At 55.5% G+C, this 27,690-nt stretch overlaps 1 protein-coding gene across 3 annotated transcripts; it reads left to right on the plus strand.

Moving 5' to 3' along the window:
* Positions 1–237: 237 nt before the first annotated feature.
* On the plus strand, positions 238–27,690 carry CRYBG2 (crystallin beta-gamma domain containing 2). Of its 3 annotated transcripts, XM_046011937.1 has the most exons (22): positions 245–434; positions 2,490–2,559; positions 4,110–4,801; positions 9,262–11,884; positions 12,328–12,375; positions 12,484–12,596; positions 12,760–12,889; positions 14,786–14,925; positions 15,734–15,860; positions 16,104–16,139; positions 16,481–16,617; positions 16,772–16,898; positions 17,190–17,329; positions 17,427–17,553; positions 17,780–17,812; positions 17,939–18,051; positions 22,534–22,663; positions 24,187–24,326; positions 24,691–24,814; positions 25,812–25,970; positions 27,229–27,388; positions 27,499–27,690. In XM_046011937.1, exons 1-22 carry the CDS (start codon positions 319–321, stop codon positions 27,585–27,587), a joined length of 5,574 nt encoding a protein of 1,857 aa, XP_045867893.1. In that variant the 5' UTR covers positions 245–318; the 3' UTR covers positions 27,588–27,690. The 3 variants fall into 3 exon arrangements, with proteins under 3 accessions (XP_045867901.1, XP_045867893.1, XP_045867910.1); XM_046011954.1 differs by lacking the exons at positions 245–434; positions 2,490–2,559 and adding an exon at positions 9,017–9,131 and having other exon boundaries at positions 4,666–4,801; XM_046011945.1 differs by lacking the exons at positions 24,691–24,814; positions 25,812–25,970; positions 27,229–27,388; positions 27,499–27,690 and having other exon boundaries at positions 238–434; positions 17,427–17,549; positions 24,187–24,316.

Genomic DNA, 27,690 nt, shown 5'->3' on the forward strand with positions numbered 1-27,690 from the left:
CCGCCGGCACGCGGTGTGCCCCTGGAGCCTCCCGAGGCCTAAAGAAGTAGCGCAGTCCATGCGGAGAGCACGGCAAGAGCGGGGAGAAGTGGGGCTCAGGCTGTGCGACCCCTGCAGAACACACCCCATGTCCTGGGGCAAGGGCAGCCTCGGGGTCAGTCCCCCGCCCGAACGGACTGCGGGCGGGGCCGCTGTTTGTTCAAGTGGGAGGGCCGGAGAAGGCGTTTCTCTGCGGAGGAGCGGAGAGGAGCGGATCCGGGTGGCCCCCGTGGTCCCGGAGCGCTGTGGTGCCCGGGAGCACAGGGCCTTGCCCTTGCCATGGCCGAGCCGCACGCGGGGCTGGGGGCGCGCCTGGCCCGCGGTTTGGCCAGGCTAGGGCTGCGGAGGGAGCGCCGGGGGAAGAGGACCCCGGAGGAGGCCAGAGCTCGGGATAGGTGAGGGGGATGGAGGAGGTCTGCAGGGGCACCCCTGGGCTCTAGGGGTGTCCGCGCGCGCGCGCGCGCGTGTGTGTGTTAGAGGGTAGTGAATGTTCAAATAAGCGTGTATGAGTGTCTGAGAGCATAAAAATACACGTGACAGGGTACTACGATTTTGGATATATGACTGTGAATATGGTTTTTAGAAACAACCCGCGCTCTTTTGAAACTTTAAAACAACTTTTGCAATTCCTGAAGTCAGGCGGCGGCGGGGGGATGACTTCCTCTCCGGAGACAGTTTAAAGGCAAACGTAGGCGCCCCCCTGCCGCTATGGACTTTGTCACATCCCAGGCCAGCTTCCCTCTGGTCTTCATTCCCTTGGTCATGAACGTGACAGGCCCCTGAGGTGCCGCAGACCGCGCTGCGTTTGCCCTTAGATGGGACGATTTCCCCTGTCGCCCCAGACTGTAGTGACAATAAACCTTTCTTTGCCACTTGCTTCATGCCTTACCTGGATTATCTCATTTAATCCTCACAGCAGCGCTATGAAGCAAGTAGTTCGTGTGATTCAGATGTGGAAATGGAGGTTCGGAGAGGTGAAGTCACCTGCCGAGTCACACAGCTGGGAGGAGGTGGGGCTAGGTTATGAGCTTAAGCAGTCTGACTCCAGAGCCCATATCCTGCAGCCCTGGGCTGCTCTGTTGCCCGGAGAGATTCCAGGACTGCAAGCTGGCGGTGGGGGGCGGGGCAGAGCTCCGTCCTAACCCCAGCTGCCACTGGCCTGGTCGCCTTGAACGTACTCTCTGAGCCCATTTGCTGGTAGCCACGATCGGAGTGGAAGGAAAAAGGCTCCGTTTGGCAAAGCTGAATGGCCGGGAGGGGGACAGTGAAGAGGACCCCAGTGGCTCACAGGCCCCGTATCGGAAAAGAGCATGGAATGTGCTCGCATGGAATGTGCTCGCAGGCACTGGGGTGTTGTGTCTCTAGGTAGTTACCAGGCAATTTGTTCTGATCTTATCATGACACGGCTGTCTTTAGCAGCTGTGGGAGGGGTGGGGTACCTGAGCACCAGGCGCAGAGGGAGAGGAGGGGTTTGTGCTGTTCTCTCACCCCAAAGAGAAAGGGGGAGGGGAGGGCCTAGCCACCCTGGAAAGCCTGGAAGCCTGGGTGCCCCAGGGGGTACCCACACTCTGCCACTGCCCTGCCCACCCCAGCAGGGAGACACGCCCTCTCCCATTACTTGGTCTGGCAAGAACCTGCCCTATAGGGCCCAGGTAGCATGGCCCCTCCCTTTCCGCCCTTGAGAGGAGGCAGGGTTGGCCTGCTGGTGAGTCAGGGGTTGGGAGGACAGGGGAGGGACTGCGCATGCTCAGGGGCCAGCCTGCTGATACAGCCCATGCGTGCGCCTTTGGACGCAGTTCTCACCACATATGGAAATGGGACTCCAGCACTAAGGAACAGGCCTCTCTGATCCCTGCTGATTGCCCGGGATTCGGGGCGGGGTGCACGGGGGAGATGGTCAAGGCACTTCCCCATCTTGCCCCCATTAGTGCCACGATGTCCAACCAGCCTTTGGAATGGGATGGTCCTAGTGTCCTAACTCCAAGGCTCACCAGCTGTGTGACTCCAGGCAAGTCACTTCATCTTTCTGGGCCTCAGTTTCCTTATCTGAAAAACAGGGGCATAATATCCACCTTCTAGGATTATCGTGAGGCTCAAAGGAGATCAAGTGAGCACCATATCTAAGGTTAAGCCTGGCCCCCGGAATGCCTCAGTGCATGGCAAGCTTTTGAACTACGGAGACGCTGTCCTTTTTCTATATTCTGATTCTACTATAGACCTAGTCCCCACTCTTGTCCCAGGCTCATCTGTCTGTCCTCTCATTTGGGGAGTAGACAGCTGGGGAAGGGAGCAGAGGGGAGGCTGCTGTGTAGACCTTGCCCCACTCCTAAGGTTTCAGAAGCTCAGCCTGCCTATGTGTCCTGAGAAAAGGAGGGGAGGGCCCCAGGGTCCAGTCTGAGCGTGGGAGTGGGGAAGGCTACTTCACTCCCTTTCCTGTGCTTCCTTCCTAGGCCCTGGGGTGGCCGGAGCTGCCCTGACCTGGCCCAGGACCTGGCCAGCACCAGCAATGTCAGCCTCAAGGTAAGAGAGAATCCCAAGAGGTGGGAAGGGAGTGGGGTTAGAAGCTCTGGGAGGGGCCGGGCTGGCCCTGAGAACCCCGACTTACAAGTCATGCACCTGGAGTTCTCTAATCCTCCCTCTGCCGCTGATTCACTGTGTGACCCTGCGCAGATCACTCCCCGCATCAGTTTCTCTATCTGCAAAATGGGGACAATAATGCCGCTCAGAGTTGTGAGAAAGAAAGTCGTCGATGTAGAACATCCAGCAAGGGGCCTAGATGTTCTGGAAGCCTGAGCTTCCTAATGCTCAGGCCCTCGGGGAAACCTGAAGGGCCAGTACCTGTACCCAGGAGCCCCCTTTCTACACTCCCTCCTTTAGCTTGACCCTGTCTCCTCTCTGGCCTCTTTTCCCCAGTTCCTGGCACGCAACCCCAGGGGCGAAGCTGGGCTGGTGGTTTAACCTTCTGGGCACAGTTCCCCATCTTCAGTGGTCCTGAGGCATGGCTCGAGCAGTGACAGGGTGTCCTCTCTTTGAAGAAGCAGAAGGCCTCCTCGAGGTGGCTCAGCAGCCGTGTGTCTGTGGTCTAGAATACCATTCATAATCACTCACATTTAATTGAGTACTCATTAGGTGCTGGTTACTCTGCGTGGCTTATCTCATTCAGTCTTCATAGCACTCCCAGGAAGCAGGTACTGTTATTATCATACCCATTTTACACACAGGGAAACTAAGCTTGTGGCTAGGAAGTAGCCGAGCTGTGATTTGAGCCTGGATTGCCTGGCTCCAAGCCCTCGCATTAGGTCACGGTGCCCTCCTGTCTCTTGAGGTATTTAGCCCCTGGGGAGCAAGAGGCTGTACCTGTTTTTCAGATGAGTAAATTTAGGTATTTGGGATCAAGGGCCCCTGCTTGGAGGATTTTTGGCCACAGACTTGGCTCCTCTGTTGCCAAGTACACAAGCCTGCTCCCGAGAATTCGTGGTTTGGGGAGCAGCGTCCATATGGGCCCGGGATCGCTGGCCCTCTCCCCTCCCTCCCACGGCTAGGCTGGGCCCCAGGGGAAGATAGTAGGTAGAAGTTAGGTTTGTCTCACTTTCGGGGGAACCCTCTTCCCCAACTCCCTCATGACCCAGGTACATCTCTTTGCCCAGGTGCCTCCTCCCAGGTGTGCTTGGCAATCTCAGGCTGTGAGGGTCCCGGGGGTGGGGGAGGTAGCTACAAGCTCTCTGGAAGTTTGCAGGGGGCCGAGGCCCTAAACACTCATACGGGGCACATCCATGCAGCCTCTAATCCCCAGAGAAGCTGCTGCTAAAGGGCTAGAGGCCTGTGGATGCTCAGGAAAGTGGTGGTTGGCCTGAGAGTGGGGCCGTTACTGAGTTACTTTGGTCAAGTCAGTGTCCTCTCTGGGCCTCACTTCCCTCATATGCAGAATGGGAGGGCGTGAGTGAAATACTGAGCGGCTTCCCAGAGCTCTGCCCTTTTGTCCAGTTCTCGTGCCAAGGAGGGCCGTCCAGGCTGTTGAGGGGTACTGGTAAGAGGTGCTGTCACCAGTCGCCTGCCTCTGCTTTCCCTAGGCCCAGTCCCACAGCTGCTCAGAATGGGACCTTCGGACAGGCAGCCGTGGTTCCTGGCTTTGGAGGAGACGACACAGCTCAGGGGAGCCCCACCAACCCCTGGGGCGCCTGCAGAGGCCAGCCGTGGGCAGTGCCTCTGACCTGGCCAACTGCACCTCCGTGGGACTGGAGAGCCCCTCATGCCCGGCGCCAGCTCCCAGATGTGTGGAGCAAGGGACCCCAGGCTGCATTTGTCTGCAACCCCCGTGCCCTGCCCCAGGGGTTCCTGTGAGGCCCGAGCCACCCGGCAACCTGGGAAACCAGTTGTCCCGCCCAGCACCCTTCCCCACAGGAGAGGGGGCAAAGGGCGAGCCTGTCACACCGGGGCCAGTCCTGCCCGATCCAGCCCAGACCCTACACGAGTGTCCCTCTGCCAGGAGGACCCGCTACCACATCACTATCACCCTCCAGGGCCACAGGCGGGCACCTGGGGAGGAGCGTGGAGAGCCTAAACCTGCCCAACCAGCTCTCCACCCCTGCGGCCCTGAGGAATCCAGGGGCTGGCAGGAGCCTCCCCAGGGGCCCCGCCCCATCACGGGGTGCCTGACAGACCAGCCCCAGGAGCCCCGGCTGAGAGCCCCACCGCATCAGGAGGTCACAGCCCAGCAGCAGGAGCACCAGGCCCGCTGGACGCCCGGCTCCCCACACAGACAGTGAGTAGACGTCAGGCCCCACATGGGGCGATGACGGGAGGCGAAACTGGCCTGGCTGCCCGCTCTTGGGTCTCTGCCTGGTGTCTGGGCTTTTCCAAACCAAGGCCCATTCATTTGGCTCCCCGAGCACGAGCTAACTCTGCCATCTTCTGCCCACTCAGCTCTGCCCTCCTCTCCCTCCCCTCACCCACAGGCTACATCGGGGGAACTGTTGCCGCTCTTCCCTGTCCGCCGGAGGAGAGGGAGAGCTTGTCATGGAGGGGCTTGGGGGAGAGTGACCTTCTCCTCAGCAATACCCACCACAGACCCAGACTAGGAAGAGGTGCCCAGCCAAAGTGCTGGGTGTCCTGGGACCAGCAGCTTAACCTCTCTGGGCCTTGAGTTGTTGAGTAGATTTGGTAGCTGGAGGTGAGGAAGGAGGAGGTGGTCACAGGACGTGCTTTGAACTCCAGGAAGCTGGGCCGCCCAAATAGCAGGGATGCTTGTCATTAATGCCTCAGTCCCAGTGATAATGACCCTACCTGGCTCTGGGGTGGTGACCTCGGGAACAGGCAGAGGGTCGCAATCTTTGGTGTTTATTTGCATTGAAGTGACTCCCCTGGATCTGCCTCTTAGGCCCAAAGGGGGAAGGATGGGTCCCCTAACACTCACTGAGGAGGAGTGATGTCTCTAGGGTCACCAGGAAGGGGCACTGGGGCTCAAATAGGGCTCCGAAAAGTTCCTAATGATGATGGTGGTGGCTGTTATTTATGACTTTTTTTTTTTAAGATTTTATTTATTTATTTGGTGGGAGGGGCACAAGCAGGGGGAGCGGCAGGCAGAGGGAGAAGGAGAAGCAGGCTCCCGCTGACTAGGGACCTCCCCCCCATGCAATACAGGACTCGATCCCAGGACCCCGGGATCACGACTTGAGCCAAAGGCAGCGTGTCACTGAATTGACTGAGTCACTGAATTGACTGAGCCACCCGGATGCCCCATGGCTTGTTTTCTAAGCACAATTCTTACTTTTAAAATTTTATTGTTTTAAAAGATTTATTTATTTGAGAGAGAGAGAGAGAGCATTCTAGCACAAGAGGGAGAGGGAGAGGCTGAAGGAGAGAGAGACTGTCAAGCAGACTTCCTGCAGAGCTTGAACCCATGACCCTGAGATCATGACCTGAGTCAAAACCAAGAGTCAGACGCTTAACCGACTATACCACCCAGGTGTCCCATAAGCATAATTCTTTTAAATCCTCGGAAAGCCCCATGAAGCAGGAGTAATCTTATTGACTGCCCTCACTGCAATAGGGAAACTGTTCTAGGAGGGAAATCACATCACTTGCCCAAAGTCAAGTAGAAAGTGAAGGGGTCGGAACTTGAACCTGGGTGCCTGTGCTCTAACCACTGCTTCCTCCTGCCTCTCCCAGAGGACTTGCTGGCCCTGTGCCGTCCATGCAGGGTTGAGTGGTTACTGTACAGGGTTTTCAGTGACCCCATGGAAGTGGGCTTGGCAGCATCAGAAGCACCCAGGCCCCTGAGCAGAAGTCAGGGTACCTTGTCCTGTGGGAAGGGAAGGGGAGAGGTGGGACCCTGGGTGGCCCAGAGCCCTGCTCGGGTGCCCCAGCTGGGAGAGAAGGGCTTCAGAGAGAGGGAAGGTGCAAGGAGGAGGCAAGCCTTGGAGAGGAGGAGGAAGAAGCAGCAGGTTTAGCCGAGGGGACTGGGGCTCTCTCTGCCACTCCCTAGCTATTTTGGGACCAGGTAGCTAATGACAGACTCTAGTTGGAGGCTAGGGGCTTGCTTAGAGAAGCAGGAAGCCGACCTGTGGGGATACCATCCTTCTGTGACCCCTTTCTGGGGGAAGCATTCCCTGGGTCAGGACTGGCAGATGTTGGGGTGGGGGCAGGGAGGTGAGTGCACGTCCCTGTGGGACTGTGGGACACGGTCGGGGCTGCGTGCGGGGCTGTGTAAGACGTATATGCATTCATGCGTGGCTGCGTTCGAGTGCAGGCAGATTTCCCGAGCAGGGGGGAGGGCTGTGGGTTGACCATGTGTGTTGTAAACCTGGGCACATGTCACTGTATCTGTGTGTTTCTGTGTGTGTGTGTGTCTGATGCCTGTGTCCACTGTGTGTCTTGAGTGTGTGTAACGCTGTGTGTCTGACCGTGTCTGTCTGTGTAAGCGTGTAGGTCTGGTTTTATGCCCGTGTGACCCGGTGGGTCTGTGCTTGTGTCTGTCTGGGTGTCGGTGTGTGTCTGTGTGACGCAGCATGCGTTTGTGGGCCTGTGGACTGGTTTGGCCTAGTTTGGGGGTGACTCACAGGTAAGCGGGGAGAACCTAGGACTTGTTCGGTTAGACCAGGCTCTTTCCCACACTCCCCCCGCCCCCCGCCTCAGCCTCTCCCTTTCCCGGCCCCACACACCTTGTTTGGAGGTCACAGTCAGCCTGCCAACAGATCCATTTCTGGTCTGGGGCCCTGAAGAAGAGAGGGCTCTGGGGCTGAGGGCTTCTGCTAGCCTCGGAGGCGTCCTGGGCCATGGGGGTGTGTTGTGTCTTCAGAGCAAGGATGAAAGGGGGCGGCTCTGGGCGTTGGAAGAACACGCTAGCGGTCATGACTGTCCAGGGATAGGACAGGTCAGCTGTCAGATGGTGACCTCTGAAGTGTGCAAGCAGAAGCCAATGACCACATGTTTATGGAATGAGTGACTGTCCGGGGTGTTGTTCAGGGGCTGGGCTGGCTTGAGAAACGTGTGGAATTTTGATTGCTGGGAGGTCATTTACAGGATCTGCATCTGATGACCAATGGCTTCCTTTGAAGCTGTTCTCTTGTTGCTTTGCCAAAACCAATGTGGTTCTTGTTTTTATGTCTGGTTCTTTGGACCATGGACTCCTAGAACACTGCCTTTGGGTGAACCAAACCAGGGCCCAGCGCATCACCTAACACAATTAGCCCTGAATGAATGAATGAATCAATCAATCAATCAGTCGATGACTTAGAACCCAGGCTCGGCTACTTAATAGCCTCAGGGGCAGGGAATCTCAGGGAAATCCCAGTTATTATTGCAGAAGTAAAGAGAAAACTCAGTGGGGGGCTCAGTCAGAAGGTGGGAGTTCCAACAAGAAAACTATGGTTCTGTTGGTAGAAAAGGGGCTCCTTAGTGAGGATGGGAGGGGGTCGTGGCCTCAGGCAAAGAGCCCTGATCTAGGGCCTCAGGTGTCTGGTTGTGCCCTGCTCCCAGGAATTCTGGTCTGGGGAAAGGTCTGGGATTCATGTCAGCTCCCTTCCTTCCCCAATATGCCACTCAGACCCTATCATAGCTCCCAAGGTTCCTGGAGTCAAGTCAGGCTTCCCTGGGCCTCAGTCCCTTTCATCTCTGTTCCTCATAAAACCTGAGTCATTGCTAGGGCCACAGAGCGGGATCAAAGTTCTGGGTTCCACTGGCTTCTCAGGAGAGAAGAAGATAGAGATGGGGGAAGGAAGTTGGGGGCAGGGGTGCATTTCTGGCCTTAGCTTCCCTTATAATGGTCTGGGGGCTGCCGGTTGGAGGTAGGCAAGGCCCTGATGGCAGGCTGGCCCTGAGGCTGAGGATGAACAGCCTGACCTCTTGGGTCCTTGGGATCTGATAATAGGGATCTGTCCTGGTCAGCACAGCCTGGAAGTGGGAGTAGGGGCTGGGTGGTCCCTCCAGGACTACTGTGGCCCCCTTTAAAAGTAAATCTCTAAACCACAGAGCTTGGTTTACCAGATACTTACATTAGGGAGTTTAGTATGGTGGTCAAGTGCTTAGGGTTGGGGTTCAAGTCTTGCCTCTGCCACTGTGTGATTCTGGGTAAGTTTCTTAACCTCTCTGAGCCTTCTTTGTCCTCATCTGCAAAATGGGAATGTTTGTTTATAATTGATTCTTTGAGGTATCAAATGCATGGGATTCTTTTGAAGATTCAGAAGGACAATGAATATTAAGCAGTTAGCAAGGTGCTTGGTCCATGAAGCTTGAAGGGGAGAAGTGGCTGGCCCAAGGTCATCCAGTTAGTAAATGATAGGGTCAGGGGAAACTTAGCTTTGCCGGAGACCATAGCCCATCTTTCCTTTCCTCCCTTTATCATGGCCAGGAACAGGGTCAGAACAGTTGCCCGGTTTTCTAGTTTTTGGCTTCCGGAGGACTAGACCCAGGGTTCCTTGAGCAGAGTCACAACCCCACCCATATGCTTTTTTGCTCTCTCCCTTCTCTCTCCTTCCAGGCTCAGGCCTCAGCTTCACCCCTTGAAGGACCCTGGCATTGGGGATCATCTGAAAGTGGGGAGATGGTGGGAAAGCTGGGAGTATCACGCCCATTTTACAGATGAAGAACCAAAGGTCCAAAAAGTCCAGTGGGTTGCCTGGGGTGACCAAGCCTGAGCTTGGCAGGGGTCGTTACTCTGTACTGCCGAGAGCCACCCTCCTTACACCCTGACCCTGTCTCTCTTCTTCCCGGCACCGTCTGCAGGGAGCTGGAGCACAGTGAGCCAAGGACACCTCAAGACAGGTCGCTGGGGCCCGACATGGAGGAGGCAGGTGGGCCCCTGGCTCCGGCTGAGACTCCCGTGGTAAGCACCACGCTGACATGGCGGCGGCCGCCCCCTGCCCACGAAGAAATGAGACACCGTTTTCACAAGGTGTCCCTGGTGTCGGGGGCGCAGACAGAAGCCCCCCGGGAGGAGATGTTGGAGCACAGCCACTGTCGAGAGGAAGTCAATGGCTTTGTGACATGGGAAGAAACGACTACAAATTACCAGGGACCCCGGGATGGGGCCGGCTCCAAGAGCTGTCAGAGCCACGGGCCCATCTTTTCCAAGAAGTACACACTACTCCCCAAGGAGAAAAGGCGAGTGGGAAGGCTGAAGGAGGCCATAGACCAGGGTGATGGTAGCCCCCCCGAGCCCAGGACTGAGCCAACACACCTGGGAGCCATGGCCAGGAACGAGATTTTGGTGCCCCTGCCTGGGCCCCGAGAGCCAAGCCCCCACCCAGGTGTAAGTCTCATCAGCGGGAGCCCCCGGAGCCTCGAAGAACGTCGAGTGACACGCACCGTGCAGACCACCGTGGTGGTGGGAGGGCACACGGAGCGACGGGTGAACAGCTCTGTGACCGTGGGGCCGGTGCTGTCGGGCGAGGCCCTGCCGAGGGGCCGCAAAGTTGTTCGCACTGTGCGGGCAGTGGTGGTGAGCCCCGAGGCTGAGGGCTCACCCAGCCTCAGCCAAGCCCGGGAGCTGCTAAGTAGCCTTGTGCCTGCTGAGCGTAGCCCCCCCGCCAGCCGGCTTCCCAGGCCCACGGCTGTTGTGCCAAGGAGTGCGGGTCTGGGCAGCGCAGGGGGCGCAGGCTTAGGGCAGCTGCCTGAGACAGGGATGGCAGAGCTGAAGGACAAAGCTGCTCTGGTCCCTGTGGGCATCCCAGAGGATGTCCACCCACCTCGGAACCAGGATGTCCCTACAGCTCACCCAGACCAAGACCAGAGCAGAGGCCCTGTTGCCAGAGCCCGCGAGGTCCCAAGGGACCAGGGAGCCTCCAGCCTCCCCCAGCCTCCTCTCCAGATTTCCCAGGGCCATGCACTGTCACCTTCCTCTCCCAGATGCCAGACCCCTACCCCCTCCCTGGACCCAGTCTGCCCCTCGGAGCAGCCCGTGATGCCCACTCACCCCAGGACCCAGCTCACTGTCAACCCCAGGGGACCCCAGGCACTACACTCTATGAAAAGGGAAGGGCTCACGGATCCCTCTGCTGCCCCTATCCTGCCCAAGGTGAAGAGCGAGGTGGCTGTTACAGTCCCTGGACAGGCTCTCGCTCCATCCTCTACAAAAAGGAAGGCTGTCCCCAGCTCAGGAGGGCTTTCTGCTCCCTCCTCCCCACCGAATAAGTTTGTTGAAGACTCTAAAAATGTCCCTAACTTCTCCCTTACCCAGGAGGAGGTAGCGCAGGGCCCTGGGGTCCCTGCCAACCCACCCGTCACCCAGAAAGAGGCTGTGCAGGGTCCTGGTGCTCCTGCTGCCTCACCCCCCAAGCCCGCCCAGGTTGTCCAGGCCCCAGAAGGCAGCCCTAGCACCCAAAAAGAGGCTGTCCACGGTACTAAAGGCAGTCTTGCTTCTTCTCTCAGCAAGGACGAGGCTGTTCGAGGCCTGACTGCTTCCTCTGTCCCATCCCCCCAAAAGGATGAGGTTGTTGAGGGCGCTGAAGGCAGTCCCATCTCATCTCCCACCCAGAAAGAGGTTGTCCAGGATCCCAGTGCTTCTGCTACCCCCTTTTCCACCCAGAAGGTGATTGTCCAGGATGCTGTTCTCCCTGCCCCCTCTTCAGGGGGCGAGGTGTCCCCCAGCCCCGGAGCCCCTCCTGCCCTGGCACTGATGGTAGCAGAGGCCAGCCCGGAGTCCCGGCTTGTCCCTGATTCTACCGAGGGCGAGATGGTCCCAGAGACATCTCTGGAGGAGGAGGTGGCCCTGGCCGCCGACCTAGAGATTTTCCTGGATACGCTGCGGAGCATGGAGCCTCCTGAGATCCTCCGCACTCATCGGCTGCCACGAGCCCCCCGCTCCTCCTATCTGGCCATGTACGCTACGCTGCCCGCCATCGAGGAGGACCAGCCTGGACCGTGGGTGCTGGGACCCAGCCCCCAGGAGGTGCCCACACTAGAAGGGAAAGAGGAGGAAGAAGAGGAGGAGGAAGAACCAGAGAATCCCTACCTGAGCGATGACGAGAAGCTCCAGCGCAGGCAGGAGAAAGCTGGGCCCAGCCCCTCTTGGGACTCTCGCCCTGCAAGGCCCCCCCAGGTCTCTCGTTCTCCTCTGGAGATGATGAAGAAACATGTGGCAGATGCCAGGAGCGCCCCCTCAGCGCTGGGGCCAGACTGGCAAGCAGGGAGCAGGCCCACTTCCCGTCTCGGAGGCAGCCTTCTCTTCGGTGGGCTGGTGGCTACCCCCCAGGAGGGCCCCGCCTCAGAACCACTGGGTACAAAACTATCCGCCCTGCCACCCCACGGGACGCCGGGACTCAGGAAAGTGCCAGGACAGCTGCCCCTGCTCTGCAGCGAAAGGCCACCATCGGAAAAGCCTGCTTGTGCCCGGCCTCCAGAGTTGTGGGTGAGTGAGGCCTTGGATGAGCAAGGTGGTTGGGTTGGTTGGCGCCTGACCTCACCTGGGGCAGGGTTTGGATGGTATCAGGACTGGGACACTGGGAAGAGAGTCTTGAGAAGCCAGAGCCTTGAGTCTGATGTCTAGTTTAGTGTGATCTTATACAAGCCACATCCTTCTGGGCCTCAGTTTCCCTATTCACACAGCAGAAGGCTTGTGCTGTGGAGCTCAAAGGGCTTGGTGGCTCTGATCTCTTGGAAGCTGGGGGAAAGGAGTGATAGGTACCCACACCCCTGGGGTGGGGTAATGAGCTCCCTGGAGGTTGGTGACATCCTCTGGGCCAGTGGAGTGGAGGCCAGTAGGGAACATGTGGGATCCTTGGAATGACAGATTATGGGGAGGCAGTAAGGAGGCCACACCATAAGACTTTTTATCACCTCCCTCCATGCCAGAGCCCAGCATTAAAGACCCAGGGCAAGCTGAACATCAGGCCTGGAAAGGTAAGGGGGGGACGCCATGTGGGGATGGGTGGGGGGAAGGCTGTGGGGGGCAGCAGGAGGCGGGGGTCTGGGGATGGGGCCTGAGGAGTCCCTTTGTGTCCTCTTCAGATGATCTTCTTCTCAGAGCCTGGCTGTCAAGGCAGCCGCAGGGAGGTCTGGGAAGACATTGCCGACACCTCCAGCTGGGCCCATGTGGCCTCCGTAAGGGTAGTTCGAGGCTGGTGAGTGCGGACTGCCAGGGCGAGGCAGGGGGCTGCTTGTGGACCTGGGGGATGCCAGGGCGGTGAGATATGCCTAGGCCAACCTGGCTGAAACCCCCTCAGCCACCCTCCTTTGTGGCTGCATCCTCTCCCTGCCCATGACCCTGGGTCTCTGTGCCCACAGCTGGGTGCTCTACGAAGAGCCCGAGTTCCAGGGCCGGAAGCTGGTCGTGGCTGAAGGAAAGGTGGATTTAGGAGCCCCGGAGTCCGCATGGAGCACCCAAGGCATTGGTTCCCTGAGGCGGGTTGTCCGGGTGAGTGGCTGAGAGTGGACACCAGATGCTGCCCCATCTTCCCCAGGCCCCAGTCCTTGAGGACGGGGACAGTGTCAGGTGTCTGGAGTTGGAATGGCCGGGAGAGCTCACATGGTTGAGGAGCCTAACAGGAGCTCACTGTGGGCTCACCGGTAGAGTCCTGACCTCAGAGCTCCACCTGGGGAAGAAAGGAGTTCTGGAGTGCTTGACCTGCCTTGGAGAGGCGGGGGGGCAGACAGAGGCCAAGCCCCAGCTTGGGAGAGCAGCCTGGGGAAATTGGAGCTGTCTTGGAGAAGGGTCTGGTGAGAGCAACAGAAACGGATGGGAGTGGCTCCAGGGGCCAGCCCACCTGCCCTGGGCCCGGATCTCAGGCCCAAGGTCAGACCCGGGGTGCCACGGATGTTTGTTCATTTGCTCACAGATGCTGGTTAATGTCTGCTGTGTACCAGGCACCGTGCCAGGCAGCGGGTGGGCGGGGGAGACCTGCTCTCTGCCCTGCCGGACTCATGGTCAAGCTAGGGTATGAGGGTGGCATCTAAGGCACGAAAGCCATATAATCAGATTAGGGATTTATAAATATCCCTCTGGCTGTGGGGAGGAGAAATCTGGGACTCAGGAAGACCAGGCAGTCCTGTGATTTCCAGATGAGGGACACCTCTGAATTTGGAGGGAGAAATGTGTGGTTTGAACAGGCCCAGTCAATATTATAGTGCCATATCAGTAAAGTGGGGAGAAAAACAATACAGTTTTTGTTACACAAATGTACAGAGTACTGATATTAAGCTTGACAAAACTGTCTTGGCCCCTAGGGAGACACAGAAGAGAAAGCCCAACCCTAAAAACAGGGCCTATCAGACTTTTTTTTTTTTTTTTTTAAATTAAAGCATGAGCACCTCTAAGACAGAGCTGTTGCAATCCTCCCAGTAAGAGGGCGAGAGCTGACGAGTCTTAACCAGGGCAGAGGCCCAGCTATGCAAAGGAGGGGATGGTTTTGAAAGCCTCTCCAGAAACACACAAATGTTTGTGGACGATTTATTGTGAGCTTCTCACAATAAACTCATCTTCATGTAGGAGGTAACGAGGTAGAAGAGAAAAAAAACGAGAGCTTTGAAGTCGGGTGGACCTGGTTTCATTTCATTCATTCAGCGTGGACTGGGTTCCTTGTGTGTGCCAGGCACGTGGGAGGGGTTGGTTGCAACAGTGAACACACACTCCATGGGTCTGTTCTTTGCTCTGCTACATCCGGGCTGTGTGCCCTCAGGCAGGCCGCCCAACTGCACGGATCCTCACTTTCCTAGCCTGTGAGTGAAGTAAGAGCGCCCGCTGGGAGGGCCGGCTGAGATGGAGTAGGACATGCCCTTTCCATGGTGCCTTGCCCTCAGCAGATGCTTCATAAGCGTTTGCTGAGGGAGCAAGGGAATGAAATGGTCTTAGCAGGAAAGAAACACCCAGGATGCAGAGAGCATCCGCTGCTGCCTGGGATAAGATGCAGGTAGAAGCCAGTTCTGGACTAGAGCAGGAATGGTTTACAAAGGAAGAGTCCAACTTAGACCTCAGGAGATAGCTGTCCATCCTCCTTCTCTCTGGGTTGGATTTTCAGGCTACCCAGAGGCAAGGCGAATGCCATGGCACTTGGCAGGCTCCCGCTGGGAACTTTGGTCACAGGTACCAAAGGTCCAGGGCCAAAGAGAGGGCTTTGGTCTCAGGCGTGTCTGGCCAACCTTGCAGAGAACACCCCAGTCACCCTCCTGGCTTCTGTGGAGATGGCCACGGAGGTCTCCCAGAAGTGCCCTGGGACCCTGGCTGGACAGGCTTGGGGAAGCTTTAGGGACGGGGGGGGGGTCGTCTCTGAGGGGGGCTGTTTACATACCCCTTTCCACCTCTCTCCTTCTGCAGGACTACGTTACCCCAGAGATCATCTTGTACTCTGAGGAGGGTCTCCAAGGGGAGCAGGTGAAGCTAACGGATGCCTTGGAGGACTCCCAGAGCCCGGACGGGTCCCTGCAGGTGGCATCTGCCGCTGTCTCTGCAGGACTGTGAGTCGGGGCAATTCTGGAATCCCTTCCTTTAACATTCATTGTGCTGGGTGCTGGGGACACAGAGCTGATAGGACACAACTCCTTCCCTTGGGCAATGCTTAGTCTACTGGAGGGGACAGACAAGTAAGAAGGCAGTGGTGATCAGAATCCTGGGATGGGGGAGTACAGAAAAGCACCAAACTGGCCTGAAGTCAGAGAAGCCTTCCTGGAGGAAGAGACACCGCAGCTGGGATGAGTGGGCCGCAGGAGAATCTTAGCATAAGGAGAACAGGGCAGGAGGAATTGCCCTTGTTTTGTTCATCACTGTCTCCCTGATGCCTGAAGCAGGGGCTGGCATAGGATAGATGCCCCTAAATATTTGTTAATTGTGTGGGGAAGAGTTTATCTAGCAGAAGGAACAGCACCTGCAAAGGTCCAGAGGCAATAGAACTAAGCCTCAAAAGTTCAGTCTGGCCTAAGAAAGCAGAAGGTGAGGAGATGTGAGGAGTCGGGAAGGGAGACAGATCAAAGGGCCTCTGTGCTGGTGGACTATATTGTGGGGCTAATAGGGAACTACTGGGGGTCCCTAAGCGGGTATGTGTGCAGGAAAGAACTCTCCAGCTGTGTGAAATTAGCCCAGGCCAGAGGAAGGGGGTGGATGGAGTGGCTACTGCAAGAGATTATGGAGGTCTGAATTGTCCTCCTGCATCGTCTTGATGCAGGCCTCTTTCCCTAAACCTTCTTCTCCCCTCTCAACCTTTCCCCCAACACCAATCTGTGTCTCTGGGTATCCGGGGTACAGCTGTCTCTCTACCTCTCCCCCCAGGTGGCTGCTCTACCCCAAGCCCAACTTTGAAGACACTCCCTGCATCCTGGAGCCTGGAAAGTACCCCACCGCAGAGGCGTGGGGTGCCTCGGACCCTACGGTGGGCTCCTTGAAGCCCATGAGATTGGTAAGGGGCACGTGGTCACAAGTTACCTTGCCCTGCAGTTGTGGGGAAGAGGCAGGGCCTGGGGGTGCTCCTGCTGAGAATGGGATCGAGGAGAGGGGGAATTAGCCCAACAGCTGGGGCAGAGGGAAGACAGGGGGTTGGCCATTTTTCCTGGATCTCAGGACCAAGTAAATCCTGGGTTACCCGTCCTCTGTCTTCTTCCTCTACCTCTGGGCTGGTGTCTCAGCTCTGTCTCCTCTGCAGGGCTGCCCAAATGTGGAGAAGCCAGGGGAGCCCAAGGTAAGAGTCTGGGCTGCAGGGTGGAAGACGGCCTTTGGGTGGGATGTGTATATGCGTGTGGCTATCACAGTCTGGACGGGAAGACAGGGGAGGAGAGTGCGGGGGAACAGAAGCTGGGTTTGGGAAGGTGGAATCTTATGGGATCGCTGGGAACTGGCTTTTGATGTAAGAAGCAGGTTAGAGGTCAGAGAAAAGAAACAGGAGTTACCTAAGAGAATGGAGCTCAGTGAGAGTGGGAGGACTTAGCTCTGGGCTAACTAAGGCAGGGCCTCCCTGGCTGGCTGGGTGTGTTTCAGTCCCGGTGGCTCCCCAGCACCCTCACACCACCCCCTTTCCCCCAGGTCGTGGTTTACGAAGCCACAGGCTTTCAGGGCTGGAGCTGGGAAGTGAGCAGAGACATCTACAACCTTCAGCAGCCAGAGGACAGCCAGAGCCCCCACCTGGCCTCTGTGGGGTCCCTGCGGGTTCTTGGGGGCTGGTGAGGACTCAGAACCTTTCCTCCTACTTCACCCTCCCCTCTGGCCTCTACAGTGGGGGAAATGGTCCCCGCTGCGCAGGGGAGGGGGGCAGCTGTCCTACACAGCCATGGGCCTTCCGTGACCAAGTTTGTTTGTCCCTTCACCTTCCCCCAGCTGGGTGGGCTACCAGAAGGCAGGTTTCCGGGGCCACCAGTACCTGCTGGAGGAGGGGGAGTATGCGGATTGGTCACACTGGGGAGGCTATGATGAGGCGCTGACCTCCCTGCGGGTCATCCGGACGGTAAGCAAGAACAATTGGGCCATCTCTCTGCCTGTGGCCACAGCCAGATGCCCCCCACCCTTGTCCCCAGTACAGTCTGTTGAAGGAAGAGTTTGTGCCATCTCTCCCAGTTCTCCAGAGCACCTGGAAGTGTTCCCTGAGGTCTAGCCTCTTGCCTTTCTGCTGTTTTTTCCCAAGCCATACTGATCGCCTCACTCCAAAATCCCCTGGTGGGCTGCGTCCCCGGGGTCTGGGCACTCCCGGGGGTTTCCGTGGGTGGGCAGGAGAGACCTGACTATCTCTGGGGCCCAGGACTTTGGGGACCCGGCCGTGGTGCTGTTTGAGGCCATGGACTTCGAGGGGCATGGAGTGGAAGTGAGAGAGGCATTGCCGGACGTGGAGCTGGCGCGACACGGCCCCCACACGCAGGCCATCCATGTGCTCAGCGGCGTGTGAGTGACCCGGGCTCCGGGAGCGAGGCGGGCCAGGAGGGGTTCCGGCGGAGGAGCCGGCCCCGCCCCGCTGACCCACGCCCCGCCCTCCCCGCAGGTGGGTGGCCTATCAGAAGGTGGGCTTTTCCGGGGAGCAGTACGTGCTGGAGAAGGGCGTGTACCGCAACTGCGAAGACTGGGGCTCCGGCAACAGCTCCCTTGCCTCGCTGCAGCCGGTCCTGCAGGTGCGCGCCAGCCGCGGGGGGAAGGGAGGGCGGGGGCCCTGGGGGCGGGGGCTTGGGTCCTGGGCGGAGCCCACCGCTGGGGGCGGGGCTGGAAGGGGTGGGCCCGGAGCGTGGGGCGGGGTCTCTGGAAAGGGGGAGCTACGGGAGAGCTATGAAAAGGGTCGGGAAACTGAGGCTAGAGGTTGGTGCCCTCCCTAAGTCTCAAAACTTTGGGCCCTCCCTTTAGGTCGGCGAGCACAATCTGCACTTTGTCTCAAAGGTAAGGAGCTGGTGGGGGGGGCCCATCTCCTCTTCTCCATTCTCTCTCTCCCAGTCCATCGCCCTCCATTCTCTCTCTCCCAGTCCATCGCCCTCCATTCTCATCTCTTCGTGTCTCTGCCTGCAGATTCAGCTTTTCTCCGGCCCCGACTTCCTGGGCGACCACATCTCCTTTGAGGATGACCAGGCCTCCCTGCCCGCCTCCTTCCAGGCCCAGTCCTGCCGAGTCCACGGGGGCAGGTGAGGACATGGGGAGAGGGTAGAAGCCGGGCACACTTGCCCAGACCACTTAACTCAGCTTGGAAATCCAGGCTGCAGGAAGGTCTTTCTGTGAAATGATTTTTCCTCCTCGAGATTAGCTATTCTGTCTCGAATCATTCAGTCTTAAAACAAAGCAAAATAAAGTTTTAATGGAAAACATAAAACTTGTATAGATCCCCAATCTTGTTTCATCTATCTCTCTGCCTTTTTTTTTTTTTTTTTTTTTTTAGTGGAACATTTAAAATCCCGACCCAACATAAAATTGCACAGGCAAATACTTAAATATATATCTCTAATAAGAAAGGACCTTCCGCAGGGCATCTGGGTGGCTCAGTGGGTTAAAACCTCTGTCTTCAGCTCAGGTCAGGATCCCAGGGTCCTGGGATCCAGCCCCGTATCAGGCTTTGTGCTCAGCAGGGAGACTGCTCCCCACCCCCCACCTTGTGATCTATGTCTGTCAAATAAATAAATAAATAAAATCTTAAAAAAAAAGAAAGGACCCTCCCCACATAGCCACAATTTATTATCACATCTAATAAAATTAACAGTCGTTTGTTAATATTACCTAATACCCAGTCCATGTTCAGATTCTCCCACTGTCTTAAAAAAATGCCTTTGTGAAATTGCTTTATTTTTCTCAGGATCCAAACAGGGTCCACACACTGCTTTTGGTCGATTTGATCTTTAATTTATAGCCATTCCACTCCTTTATTTTTGTTTTATACCATTTATGTGTTTAAAGAAACCCAATAGGGGGTGCCCGGTTGACTGGGTTGGTTAAGCCACAGACTCTTGGTTTTGGCTCACGTCATGATCTCAGGGTGGTGAGAGAGAGAGAGCCCCGCGAGCCCAGTATCTGGTTCCACGCTGGGGATGGAGCCTGCTTAAGATTCTCTCTCTTTCTCTCCTTCCGCATCCCCCCCTTCTCTAAAAAGAAAAAAAAGAAAGAAAAGAAAAGAAAAGAAAACCAGTAATTTGCCCTGTAAGTTTCCCTTCTTCTGAGTTTGGCTTATTGCTTCCTTCTGGTGCCTTTTTTCCCTTTGTGTCCCACATTTCCTGTAAACTGGTAGGCCTGGAGGCTTGATGAGAGTAAGGGTGTTTTGTTCCGTTGACAAGAAGACTATATAGGTGGTACCCTGTACTTCTTACTGCATTACGTCAGGCAGATGCCTGGTTATCCCACTTTTAATGATATCAAGATCTCTACATTGGGGGTACCTGGGTGGCTCAGTGGGTTAAGCCTCTGCCTTCGGCTCAGGTCATGATCTCAGGGTCCTGGGATCGAGCCCCGCGTCGGGCTCTCTGCTCAGCAGGGAGCCTGCTTCCTCGCTCTCTCTCTCTCTCTTTGCCTGCCTCTCTGCCTACTTGTGATCTCTCTTCTCTGTCAAAATAATATAATCTTTAAAAAAAAAATCCCTACATTGTAAGATTTGCCATGTAAAAAAAATAAGATTTGCTATTTATCTCTCATCTAATGGTTTTAGCATCTACTGATAATAATTGCCTAGACTCACTGTTTCTTTAGAGATTACAAAATGATGATTTTAAGATTTTTGGTATTCCTTCTACATGTGTTAGCTGGAATACATCTATAAAGAGCTTTCCCTTTTCAACTATTTGTTTACCCAAAATCGTTTATACAAAAAGGGCAGTTCTTTGCCAAGGATCAATTTCTCTTGACCAATTTTGAGAATAATTTCTGGATTGGTGCCCTAGCAACCTCCAGAGCTGTCTAGAGAAATATTTTTTTTAAAGTATTGTTATGAACTCATGGATTTATATGTAATTGAAATGCCTCCATCCACTGGAGTTACTAATTCTCTTGTGTGCCCTAATCATTCTGTCTTTGGCAGTTGGGAGCCCCTTCAAATTGTCTGCTTTTGATATGACTCCAGCAGTTTTTTTATAACTTCCTTGTTTTTCTGCTACAATAAGACGCTCCAGGATTATTTTCTACATTTCTGCCTTAAACTTGAAATCAGTTATCTACCAAGGGATTCCAATTCCAATGATATTTAGATGGAACCTGAATGTTTCAAAACTATAATACTAATATTACTACTAATGCTGAAAAGCATTGAATGCTGTTTGAGGTTTCTCTGTGGTTCTTTTTGTCCTCAGGACATTTTTTCACCAACATCCCACTTCAAAATATCATTGTTAAGACATTTGAAATAATACTTCTCGTGTGTGTGGTTACGCCACCAACCATACTGGTATACACTCAGGTTCATTAATTTAACTTAATTTATTTAAATTTTTGGAATACTTTACAGTTTTACTTAGCTGTTTTTTAATTAAATAAAAAATTTACAGTGTCCCTCTCTTAGCTTGGGCTGCTATAACAAAATATCATACTCTGGAAGACTTAAACAACAGGAATTTATTTTCTCACAGTTCTGGAGGCTGGGAAGTTGAGGTCAAGGTGCAGGCCCATTCTCGGCTCCCTGGGGAGGGCTCACTTCCTAGCTAGCAAAGAGCTGATTTGTTCCTGTGTTCCCATGTGGTGGAGAGAGTGGTCCTGTGTCTTCCTCTCCATTTTTTTTTTTTTAAGATTTTATTTATTTATTTGACAGACAGCGATCACAAGTAGGCAGAGAGAGAGGAGGAAGCAGACTCCTCACTGAGCAGAGAGCCTGACGCAGGGCTCCATCCCAGGACGCTGGGATCATGACCCGAGCTGAAGGCAGAGGCTATAACCCACTGAGCCACCCAGGCGCCGCCCCCCACCTTTTAAAAAACATTTTATTTATTTGTTTGACAGAGATCACAAGCAGGGAGAGAGAGAGGAGGAAGCAGGCTCCCTGCTGAGCAGAGAGCCCGATGCTGGCATGCTGGGCTCGATGCTGGGATGCTGGGATGCTGGGCTCGATCCCAGGACCCTGAGATCAAGACCTGAACCAAAGGTGGAGGCTTAATCCATTGAGCCACCCAGGTGCCCCGGATTTTCCTCTTCTTATAGGGACACTATTCCCATCATGAAGCTCACCCTCCTGACCTCATCGGAACGTCCCAAAGGCCATCATATTTGAGGTTAGGGCTTCAACATATGAATTTTGGGGAGGCACATTCAGTGTAGAGCAGTTCCAAAGCAAAGTCCGTCAGTAGGACCTATCCCTGTCTCTGTGATCTTTTCCCCTCCCTCCCTCCTTAGGTAATCTTTTGTTTTTTTCAGTGTTTAGTTAATTCGTCCATTTAAAAAAAAATACAAACAAATATACTCTCATATATAAATTTGCATATAACTATAGAAACCAAACATATTTGTTGCCCTCCCCCCCCATTTTCTTACACAAAAAGAGGTACACTCCAACCTGGCGAATATACTAGAGACCACGGAATTGTACACTTGAAAGAACGAATTTTATGCTATGCGGATCCTATCACAGTTTTTCAAAAGGGAAGCATGCTACAGGCACTGTTCTGCCCTTGTCTGTTTTCCCTTAACAGTGTGGAGATCTCTTCATATCACTTTAAGAGCTCTTCCTCATTCCTTTTTACTGCTGTGTTATTATACTCTATATTCTTAGCGGGTTTTTGTTTTGTTTTATTTTTTGGTGGGCTTTTCGGGGTGCAGAATGGCAGTTTATTAAGGCACGGGGACAGGACCCGTGGGCACAGAGAGCTGCTGATCTACATTCTTAGTTTAATTGACTGTCCCCTCTTGATGGGCCTGTGGGCTGCCTCCCCTCGGCCTCGGCCAACAGCGCTGCATGAAGAATTTTGCGCATGTGCCATCTCGGGTTTTTAAAGGTTTCAAGATTCCAAGAAATGGCATTGCTGAGTGACTGTACGGAGAGCTTTACTTCGTGTTGCCTGATTTTCCTCCCTAGGGGCCGTACGATTTTATCCAGTCATTTCTGAAGTCTTTTTTTTTTTTTTAGATTTTATTTATTTATTTGATAGAGAGAGATCACAAGTAGGCAGAGAGGCAGGCAGAGAGAGAGGAGGAAGCAGGCTCCTGCTGAGCAGAGAGCCCGATGTGGGGCTTGATCCCAGAACCCTGGGACCATGACCTGAGCCGAAAGCAGAGGCTTTAACCCACTGAGCCACCCAGGTGCCCCCCCTTTTTTTTTTTTTAGATTATTTATTTATTTATTTATTTGACAGAGATCACAAGTAGGCAGAGCGGCAGGCAGAGAGAGAGGGAGAAGCAGCCTCCCCGCTGAGCAGAGAGCCCGATGCAGGACTCGATCCCAGAACCCTGAGATCGTGACCTGAGCCGAAGGCAGAGGCTTTAACCCACTGAGCCACCCAGGCGCCCCATCATTTCTGAAGTCTTGACTTCAGTCTCTTGCTGCAGGGCCTGTCCACCCTTGGCTTCCCGTGGGCTTGGGAGCATGGGGGTCACAATCAAATCTTCCTCCACTCTGCTGCATGTCAGAGGGTCTGGCAGGCCAACTACAGGATGGGCCAAGCTCAGATACCTACTCACATCCCCCTGCTTTGCCCCTTCCCCAGCTGGATCCTGTTTGATGAGAAGAACTTTGAGGGTGACCAGCACATTCTCTCCGAGGGCGAGTTCCCCACTCTCACGGCCATGGGCTGCCTAGCCTCCACAGTCCTGGGCTCTCTCCAGAAGGTACCCCTGGTGAGTTACCATGTCCTGGTCCAGGCAACCCCTGAGGCAGCAGGTGCTGCTGGGGGCACGCTGGGTCCTGGGGCTTTTCTCACTGTGGGTGAGGCTGCCGGAGCTTGGAGCCAGTCTTCGTCAGAACCGCCCAGGTCCTCCTGAGCCCCTGGCTTCAAAGGCCAGTTCCCCTCACTAGAGATTTATGGAGGCCCCACCATGACAGGTCCTGGGGACGCTGAAATGAATCAGACCCAATCCTGCCTTCCTGGAACTCACGGCCATACTGACATAAAGATGACATTGCAGAGTGGTGTGTCCAGATATAGAGGTGGTGTGGGGACAGGAGGGAGCAGCACTCGGGTGGGCTGGGGGCAGGGCCTGGAGCGCGGGCTGGGGGTTCTGTGCAGGGAGGCGGACGGAGAGCCGGCTCTGCTGTGTGGGGAGGACGGGCGGGCAGGGACGAGGCAGTAGGGCTGCTTCTCCCGTAAGCAGGAACAAATGATGATGTCCTGGACCAGGGAGGAGATGGAGGGAAGTGGCCCATCCACAGTAAGGAACCGGAGTCTGGAGGACAGGGTGGCCAGCCGTGGCAGCACCGCGGAAGCTGACCGCCGAGCACAGACCGGTTCCAGGCGGCGTTTAACAGGCTTCCCGGGCACTAAGGCACTTAACCCCATGAGGGTCGTTATCTCCCTTCTCCAGATGTGCAGCTGAGGCACAGAGAGGTCATGCGGCTTGCTCCAGGCCACAAAGGTGGTAACAGGCAGAGCTGAGTTCTCCCAGAGGCAGCCCAGCTGCTGAGTCCAAGCTCCGCAAATATACACTGGGCTCTGAAGGCAGGCAGATGTGGTTCTGAAGCCTAAGCTCTAGGGACTTGAGCAAGGGGTTTAATCATCTCCAGACTCAGTTTCCCTTCTATTAAGCAGGGATGATAATACTAGCACCTACCTTAGAGGAATGTCGAAAAGTTGTAAAGAGATCAAGTAAAGCACGTTGCGCAGAATCCGGCCAGTGGTTAAGCCCTAAACACTTGAGAACTGATGTAATTACTGCTGTCATCACTGTTCTTAGAAGTGCCATTCACTGAGATTTGAGGAGTCAGTGGGGGTTCCAGTCTGGCACCTGCTGCATCTGAGAGTCTGCGGGACACCCCGCTGCCAGTGTCTGGGAGTCCAGGGCCCTGCGGGGCGGAGCTCAGGAGGGAAGAGAGCTTGAAATGCGGGTCTGGGGGGCGCCTGGGTGGCTCAGTGGGTTAAAGCCTCTGCCTTTCACTCAGGTCATGATCCCAGGGTCCTGGGATCGAGCCCCGCATTGGGCTCTCTGCTTGGCAGGGAGCCTGCTTCCTCCTCTCTCTCTCTCTGCCTGCCTCTCTCCCTACTTGTGATCTCTGTCTGTCAAATAGATAAAATCTTTAAAAAAAAAAAAAAAAAAAAAGAGAAATGCGGGTCTGGGAATTGGAGTATCCGGAATTGGGGGCCAAGGTGGGGGCGGTTCTCTCTGGGCCTCAGCCCTTCTCCATGCCCCCGCCCCCCCGACCCCAGCACTTTTCAGAGCCCTCCATTTTCCTGTATGGACTGGAGTGCTTCGAGGGGAAGGAGATCGAGCTGGACAGGGAGGTGCGCAGCCTACAAGCCGAGGGCTTCAACAACCACGTGCTGTCCGTGCGGATCAGGGGGGGCGTGTGAGTGTGTTGAGGAGGGCTCAAGGGCGGGGGCTGCCGGGGAGTGAGGACTGGGTTCCTGGCTTCTTGTCCCTTCCCACTTCCCTTCCACTCCCCGCCCCACAGCGAGGAGGGAGGGAATGAGGCAGTGGGAGGAGGGCCTTGGACCCCCCCAGCCTGGATCCTCTAGGACCCACCTTTGTCCTGCAAACCCCAAATCTACTTCCCAGCACCCCTTCCCCACATTTGGGACCCTAATACCAGGCAGAGGAGTCTACAGTGTGAGAGAAAAGGAGGTGGAGAATGTTCTAACATCTGTGCCTCCTCCTCTGTCTGTTTGTCTGTCTCTCTTCCTCTCTGCATCTCCGGCACCTGTGGGGCCCAGCTGGGTGCTGTGTGAGCACAGTGACTTCCGGGGCCGCCAGTGGTTGGTGGGCAGCTGCGAGATCACCAACTGGCTGACGTACAGCGGGACGCAGAGGGTGGGCTCCCTCTACCCCATCAGGCAGGTGGGTAGCGCGTCGGCTCGCGCGCGCCTGTGCCGCTCTGTCGGGCCGTGCGCTTCCCGTGTTGCCCAGACTCAGCCCTGGGGTACTTTTGTCACAATTTTGCCACATTGTTGTGCCTCCTGAACCATTATCTACTCTGTATTTTTCTCTCAACTGACTCACTTTTTGTTTTCACTTTATCCTTCTCCTGAGGAGTGTTATCCATAAAATCATGGGTGTGATGTGTGATGCGTGTGTGTAGGATTTTTCTTTCATTGGCATTATAATAAATGCATTACCGTTGAATTTTTAGCAGTACGTTTATCCACTTAGGACTAAAAATCTCAGGTGCAGAGATTACTTACAAACAAACAGAAAAATCTTAGGAGAGCAATAAAATGGGGATAACACATGTTGTCTTAAGGACTGAAAATAAATAATGTTTGCAAAGCCCTGAGGAGGGTACTCGTGTCGGTAAGCATTCAGCACCCATTAGGTGCGGTTCTTCTGTTAGTGCCGTCACCACAATCCAGGACCCCTGGCTCATCTGTGGCAGAACCCGGTCTGATGCGTGGTGTCCGCCCCACCATGGTTCTTCAGCCCAGTGTGTGTGAGTGCATGTCCGTGTGCCTACCTGCGTCCATCCTGTTAGCAAACACGGGGCGTGGAGGCGGCTGGGGGCAGGGGGCTGTGTGTGTCCGTGTGTTTGTGGCTGCTGCAAACCTCTGCCCAACCACGGGGACCTGGGGCATCTCTGCCAACGTGTCCCCGTGCACGTGGCCGCAGGTGTCTGTGGTCACGGGTGTGCACCGCAGTCGCCCCCCTGATACCCGTGTGTGAGAGAAGAAGGGACTTAGAAGCAGGGCCAAGGAGGGGTTCCGGCAGGGAGGAGGGACTAGAGGGCTGGGGATCCTTGCAGCTCCCCAGCTGAGGGTGTCAGGGGCCCAGCTGGGAGCAGCCATGCTGGGGGGGGGGACCTCTCACTCTTACCTCTTCCTCTGCACCCCCCCCCCCCCAGCGCCGGGTTTATTTTCGCCTCTGGAATGCCGCCCTGAGGGGATTCCTGGCAGTACCAGACCATGTGGAGGACATGAAGGCAGGCCGTGTGGTGGTCTCCGAGCCCCAAGCGGGAGGCAGCTGCGTCTGGTACTATGAGGATGGGCTACTGAAGAACCAGGTACTGGCTGAGGGGCTGGGAAGGGGACCCCAGAGCCCCAGGCCCTCAAAGACTCCTTGTGTGGGGAAGTCCCAGCCAGTGGGGACCTGCCCTTGGGCCAGAGAGACAGAGAGACACACACACCTGCCAGGACCCTGGGTGGGGAGACGGCAGGCTCTGCTCCCCACAGAGACACACACACAACCTGTTAGGACCCTGGGGAGGGGGAGATGGCAGGCTCTGCTCCCCTGGGTGGTTTGGGCTCTTCTCTGGGCCTCTCTTCTCCATCTGCAAAATGAGAGTGTGGAACCAGACACTTCTAAGGGAATTCCCGGCTCTGATATCCTGGGACAGAACTTGGATCCTATTAATAAGGGTAGATTCGCTCCACAAGCATTTCCCAAGCACCTACTATGGGCCAGGGGCCCGGAATAGAAATGACTCATGCCTTCCAGAGCTGACATCATAGTGGGGAGAGACTGAAACCATTTAAATGAGTAAAACATCTCCATACATTGGGGGGCAAGAGGTGCACTAGGGGAGAAGAAATGAAAGGGGGAGAGGGAGTGGCTGTAGCTCTGACAAGAGAGGGCCTTGCTAAGAAGGCAGCATGTGAGGGAGGCAGCTGTGTAGGTGTCCGCAGGAAGCGCTCTCCTGGCAGAGGAAACAGCAGCAGCAAGGCCCTGAGGTGGGAACCTGCCTTGCAACAGGACCAGCCAGCTCACGTCATGGGCTGGAGTGGAGGGAGGGAGGGAAGTAGCAAGAGAGGAGGTCAAAAAGGTTATAGGGGTGTGGGTCTTTGTTGGCTGCTGAAGGAGTTAAGCCTTTTGTTTGAAACGAGAGAGAACCTGTGGCAGGTGCTGTGGTAAGCCCTTCCCACGAATGCCTTGTACGATCCTCAGAGGGCCCTGTGAGGCAGGTCTTGCCATACTCTCCATTTTAGAGGTAAGGAAACTAGAGCACAGAGAAGTTAAGTAACAGGCTGAAAGTCACACAGGCGATAGTAGGTGAAAGCTCGTCTTAGGCCAAGTCTTATGCTTTGGGAGTCAGTCATGAGAGGCTTCCTGGAGGAGCCATTTTTCCAGACCTTTTATGGTTTTTCACATTGAATGCTTGCAATAGCCGGCACGCAGAGATTCCCATCCCCAGGGAACCCAGTGCGCAGAAGGATTAAGAGATTGACCCAGGGTCACAGTCCGTGAGAGCCAGGATTCAAAGCCGGGTGTATGCTAAGGGTGTCGGGTTTGGCGGAGTCACTGATGACCTCCTGGGGCCTCAGGTGGCCCCAACCATGAGCCTGCAGGTGATCGGGCCTCCCAGCACGGGCTCCAAGGCGGTGCTGTGGGCTGAGAGCCGCCTCCCCCGCCAGACGTGGAGCATCAGCGAATCGGGCCATATCTGCAGCCAGATGTTTGAAGGGCGGACCCTAGATGTGAAGGGTAAGGGGGCTGGTATGTGGGAGAAGGCACCTGAGCGGGGGTGGGGGGGTGGGGTGTGCAGCCACTGGGGTCCAAAGAAGCATCTTCCCATATCTCCCTCCTTCTGCCAGGTGGCCGGGGCTACGACCGGGACCACGCGGTGCTGTGGGAGTTGGCCGAGGACCGGGCGTCCCAGATCTGGACCGTCCATGTGCTCTGACACCCCCACCCCATTCCCCAGCCCTGGAGGCTTTCCATGGGATGAAATGTTTTTTGTAGGTTTTTGTTGTTGTTATTGTTGTAACATAAGCTGTTTTCTAATA

Source organism: Meles meles, chromosome 1 (assembly GCF_922984935.1).
Source record: "Meles meles chromosome 1, mMelMel3.1 paternal haplotype, whole genome shotgun sequence".
Classification (NCBI taxonomy): Eukaryota; Metazoa; Chordata; class Mammalia; order Carnivora; family Mustelidae; genus Meles; species Meles meles.

Excerpts from the sequence above, each read along its gene's own strand:
- CRYBG2 (XM_046011937.1), top strand. The coding sequence starts at position 319 with ATGGCCGAGCCGCACGCGGGGCTGGGGGCGCGCCTGGCCCGCGGTTTG. Across the intron at positions 17,813-17,938 it reads ATCTGCACTTTGTCTCAAAG|ATTCAGCTTTTCTCCGGCCC; the intron begins GTAAGGAGCTGG and ends CTCTGCCTGCAG. Across the intron at positions 18,052-22,533 it reads TGCCGAGTCCACGGGGGCAG|CTGGATCCTGTTTGATGAGA; the intron begins GTGAGGACATGG and ends CCCCTTCCCCAG.